Here is a 5,436-nt window from a genome sequence, read left to right on the forward strand (position 1 = left end):
TTTGACCTCGTTCATGATAATTTTTGTTCCCGTCGGATCAATATCCTCGTAAGCCCAGAACAACAACACACCCCCCGCACGTCCCTGCCACCCAAATTGCTCGTGCTTGTACCTTCCTGGAAGTTGGCTAGCCACAGTAGGCATAGAAGGACACTCAACCCGACACTCGGAAATCAAGACAATTAGGGGATTGGAAGCAGTGTATATCTTGGTGAAATTTTCAGCAAATGTTGAACGGGTAACTCCTCTGACGTTCCAAAACACGACCCTAGACCCGCGGGGCACATGAAGTACGTCTTCCGGGTATTGTTCGGCGTCACCATAGACGTCAAATTGATGGTATCTAGTGTTCCTTTTGTAGTTGTATTTATGGAAAACATCTACGTTGATGTGTGTCAAAGTGGTGTTAACCTTCATCACGTGGAGTGTGTCGGTGAAAGAACCAATGAATAGGTGACATTGATTGGCCAAGCGCATGGGTAGGTAAAATTCAGGAGTGGCTGCTGTGTTGACTATAGGAATTGGATCTACGACACCAACCAAGAATTCAGGCACGAGCTCGTCTTCGACGTCGTGGTTTTCCACACACCATTTGACAAAAAACTCAACAGCAGGATTTCCCTTTAGATCCTCTAGTAAAGGCACGTAAGCTTGCTTGACTTCACCGTTCCCGGTTTGCATGAATCTTCCTTGGAAGGATCCAATTATAATCATTGTGCTTTCCTTGAATGTTTGAATCACACGCAGTAAAGGGATGCGGTTCCATAATCCACGATTTTCATCATTATCATGATAGTATAGCGTGTTGTTTATGTCGGTTTTGGAAGGTTGGCCTAGTACCGGGACAAAGTAAAGACAATTTTTGGGGTTGTAATTGAAACGGTTCGAGTTGGAGTTACCCACTTGGTTTCTTGAGTGCAATTGAAAAGGGTTGTTCATCTTCAAAAAAAATTGGTAAAGGAGACAAAGAAAATGGAGAGGATTTGAACCAAGACAAAAAAAAAACTGGAGAGTGAAATTGGGTAATGAAATGGACGAAAATAAATCAAATCTAAAGTAACTAGAAAACTGATTTAAAGGTAAAGATAAAGGATAGGTACTTACTTTTCCATTTGAGTTAAAAAGTAAACTTTTCCTTCTTTTTTGGATAATAGGTTGTATTTTTACTTGTACTAGGTAATGAGTGGTCCAACTAAAAGGCAATGAGTGGTCCAACAAAGAATATTGTCCTTTTAGATTTGATTCTCCCATTATTCAGATTTTACCCAATATTTAGAATTTAAAGATTTTGTTGGAGATTTTCCTACAACATCAACAAGTTCGATTTGGTGAGACCAATTTAAAAGATTCCGGCCACAATTGTACCATTTTCTGAAATCTAATAACTTGTACCATTATATGATAACTTGTACCATTTTATGATAATATGTACCGTATGTACGGATAATAAATTGGTGGATAGCATATTTGTGACAATGTGGACTATTTAAGAAGAATAAGTGTAGTAGTGTGGAAAAAATATGGTCATTCTACAATGTCAAAAAATCAGAAAAATATTAAACCCAATGGTGAAGAGGTTATGGATTTCGGAAATGACGATTTGAAGGTGGCAATAGGCGACTTAACTATTCAACGTCGTAGTCGGACTTGCATTGAAGGCTTTCAAATGTTAACGATTGCTAGGAGTGGGTACAACGCTGTGCAAGGTATAGATTACCATCCCGAGTATCCTTTTCTTAACCCAATGAAGATTGGCAACGCCTGTTACTTCCGCAAGGAAGCATACGGGTTTATGTTTTACCTCCTTCAAAATTTCAAAATATCCTTTGTTTTCAACATTGAAAAACTCCACACAACATTGGTGAAGTGTAGGAAGTTTCCAAGTACGCATCGTTATTTGAGAAAAAATTTCGAGCTTACCATGCCCATGCAGAAATGGGAATCAATGGCAATAAATCTACAAGTGGAGGAGTTGGAGTTAAAAGGAAACAAATGGGGAATATTATTACTAGGCCGGAACTTCGAAGGTGTTACACCGAGTGGAGAAGTGCAATGGAGTTCCATGGTTGATTGGTTGAATTTCTCCACCAACGATCCGATGGAGATATTAGAGGATGACGATGAGTACGTTGTTTTCAAAAGTAAAATTTTTGAGGTCAATGGGATGAATGAGATGGAAAATCTGAACTTAATTTCGGATTATCAACCATCGGACCATGCATCTTATCCAGGCGATCACTTGGGAAAATTACACATGGTTCAACAAAAACATGATGAAAAAATGTATGGGAGTGACCTAGATTCGGGTGCCGAGACGTATTCGGATTGGTCGTCAAACGGTAGTGATGCATAACTTAGTAGTATTTAGGATTAAGTTACCATTTTCAGTCGTAATTTGTTAAAGGATTGTTGATTACGCACTAATCATGTTTAATTTTAAGTCCCATGATGTTTTAAGTTCGATTTTAAGTCTTTTAAGTCCCATGTAAGTCCCATCAGTTGGTTACATGTAAGTAGAATTATATCAATTTTATGTCCCATTTAACAATTTTATGTCCAATTTATAAATTTTATGTACCATTGATTTTTAAGCAACTACCATTTCAGAAGTAGGAAAAAGACAAATATGGAGGAATCAAAATACCCCCTCTGCTTCTTCACGTGTTTTTCAAATAGTTGTCTTGGCATATTGAGCTGACATATCAGAGATTCCCTTTTCAGAATAATAAATCAGAATATAATGCTTTTTGGAGTTATCTACAAAGGGGTAATAATTGTACAATTTGGACTTATCTTGTTCAAAAGGGTAATAATTGTATTTGGTCTTATCTTGTTCAAAAGGGTAATAATAAAAGGGGTAAATTTTGTTTTTAGCGTCAGTGGTTGTTTTTTGGTCGACATTGGAAAACTTGGATTGGTTGTTTTTTTGAGTTGGTCACATTAAAAATGTCAATTGAATTGTTCATATTTTTTTATTGTTTATTTGCTAACACGGTTATTATTGTTTATTCATGCAACACGTTTTAAAAATTTCAATTGAATTGTTCATATTTTTTTATTGTTTATTTGCTAACACGGTTATTATTGTTAATTCATGCAACACGTTTATTATTGTTTATTTGCTAACACGTATTTAAGTATTGTATTTTGTAGACAATTCCGGGGAAGTCGGAACTTATATTAAATTGATTGGGAAGGCGGTGTGTATTCGTTTCGTGTTAAAGTGTTTTATTATTGGACAATTGAATAAGTCATTTACATTTGGATGGGTCAAATGTTTGCATTGTGTACCATTACAATTGAATTGTGTACCATTACATTTGAAATCCGCACCATTTAACTACCCATTTCAATTGAATTGATAAGGTCAACATGATAAGTGCATGGGCGACAAGTGTATGGGCATCAATATGAGAAGTGCATGGGCGACAAGTGTTGCGTTACTATTGCGTGATCAATCCTATATATATTGTTCTTCCATATTATATCTTCACACAATGATACAAATAATATATACTACCACATCTAAGTGACTACGATGGAAGAAGTGTCTTATGGGTTTAGTGTCAAACTAAACAATCAAAACATGATCCGTATGGTAAGATCTTATTTCAATCATCTAACGTATATTTCTATATTCTATATAAGTATTTAGATATTATATTTAGTTTGTAATTTATTTGATCCTTTATTTACAAAACAATTACTTGTGTAACCTCTACATTTTGTTTTATGTATATTACCTATCAAACAATTCTCCTCGTTGACTAACTACTTTTGAGCAATCAGCCTGTACCGATAAGTCCAATGTATACACTAGGACATCAGTATATTTCTACCATAGCAATATGACGGGTGAATACAGACAGGGTGTGGGAGATTCAAATTGTATTGGATCAATATCCCCTAACCATAACTTCTCCTATCTACCGGAAGGGAGTATGACATTCCGGGATGGATGGAGTGATTTCATCAGGGGAAATAATTACAGAGTTGGGGATAAGCTGTATTTTCAATATATTGGAAACACAACATTCAGAGTAGATTCATCTAGGGACGGACAAAGCCTTGATAATTGTGTTGTCGGCGGAAATTCAACTACCTCAAGGGGTCCAAGACCTCGGTGGTTAACTAATGAGGAATACTCCTTCAGTGCGCAATGCTACTTGAAGTACTCAAGACTCCCTAACTTTGCCATTAAGTTAGGCGCAACTTATTATCAGTCCGGCACGCTGGTAAGTTATGTCTAACTTTTTGTAGTTATTTAAGGTCGCTTTTTTTGTACACAAATTGATTTTTTGTTACCTATTTGCTTTGTAGACTATACCCAGGGAATTTGCGAGAACTTACATTAGACCGGGGAAGTCAGAAGTTGTCTTAATGAATCGTCATGGTCCCTTTTATGGTGCCAAGTTCCAATTTTACGATAACATTTGTTTGCTCACCGATTTTAGTACTATAACTAAGTGGCCTTGTAATGACATTCAAGTTGGAGACGTCTGTGCCTTTGAAAGGGAAGATGATTGGGAAGGAGGTGTGTATGCGTTTCGGGTCAAAGTGTTCTCCCCTATGGAGGGAGACGTTTCACCGTGACCGGAAGAATTGTAGTTTAAAAATTAAATTAAATGGGAATAATGTTTTTATTATAAGTCGCATATTAGTCTTGTACGCCCCTTCTTTATTACTTTATGGCACCTACCATTTTCATATAATAATACTACCATTTTGTTATGTTGTAGTACCATTTTAATAAAATTGTATACCCAATGCAATGAAATGCCAATTGGCGTCATCTGACCAATCTGACGCAACTGGATATGCTGACAAATCTCCACACCAATTGGGCACGTTTTTTTACAGAATAACAAATAGTGAAAGTTAAATGTTGGAATTGACTACACTTGGGTGGTGGGGTTAAATTTGAGTGGCCCACATCTGAAGTAAGATTTGCATATATTGTCTGTCATACCTTGAAAAAAGACACTTTTTACCTCAAAAGTAGATATGGTTTAATTATTATCAATTAACATTATTTCTGGTCATATTATTAACTAATTACTAACCAATTTCGTAAGTCTTATTGTAAATCAAAAAAAGGTCAACCGTCTACAAGGTCAAACGTGGAGAAAATTCTAGCTGGGCCCAACGGCCCAAATGAGAACAATACCCCATTTGCTGGTCATATTCACCATCTTGTCCAATTACACTTAGAAACCCTAAGTCTCTCTTTCTCTCTCATCGCATTCAAATTCATCTTGCTGTCCATTTTTACAAGATCCACAATTTCGATATGGGAGGTATGTTATTAATTAATTTGTAAATTTTTAACTTTTATTATTGTCAATTCCATGAGTAGGTAGTTAATATTCATGACAATTGAATTTTTCTTGTACTTGTTAATTGATGTTGAAATTGGGGATGTAATTTAGTGTCCAA

General features: G+C 36.1%; 1 protein-coding gene across 2 annotated transcripts; it reads left to right on the forward strand.

Annotated features, from left to right (window-relative positions):
* Positions 1-3,519: 3,519 nt before the first annotated feature.
* Positions 3,520-4,767, forward strand: LOC130466984 (uncharacterized). Of its 2 annotated transcripts, XM_056835508.1 has the most exons (3): positions 3,520-3,598; positions 3,790-4,235; positions 4,321-4,766. In XM_056835508.1, exons 2-3 carry the CDS (start codon positions 3,849-3,851, stop codon positions 4,591-4,593), a joined length of 660 nt encoding a protein of 219 aa, XP_056691486.1. In that variant the 5' UTR covers positions 3,520-3,598; positions 3,790-3,848; the 3' UTR covers positions 4,594-4,766. The 2 variants fall into 2 exon arrangements, with proteins under 2 accessions (XP_056691486.1, XP_056691485.1); XM_056835507.1 differs by having other exon boundaries at positions 3,526-4,235; positions 4,321-4,767.
* The last annotated feature ends 669 nt before the right edge of the window (positions 4,768-5,436 follow it).

This window comes from Spinacia oleracea, chromosome 2 (genome assembly GCF_020520425.1).
Source record: "Spinacia oleracea cultivar Varoflay chromosome 2, BTI_SOV_V1, whole genome shotgun sequence".
NCBI lineage: Eukaryota > Viridiplantae > Streptophyta > Magnoliopsida > Caryophyllales > Amaranthaceae > Spinacia > Spinacia oleracea.

Excerpts from the sequence above, each read along its gene's own strand:
- LOC130466984 (XM_056835508.1), top strand. The coding sequence starts at position 3,849 with ATGACGGGTGAATACAGACAGGGTGTGGGAGATTCAAATTGTATTGGA. Across the intron at positions 4,236-4,320 it reads ATTATCAGTCCGGCACGCTG|ACTATACCCAGGGAATTTGC; the intron begins GTAAGTTATGTC and ends TTTGCTTTGTAG.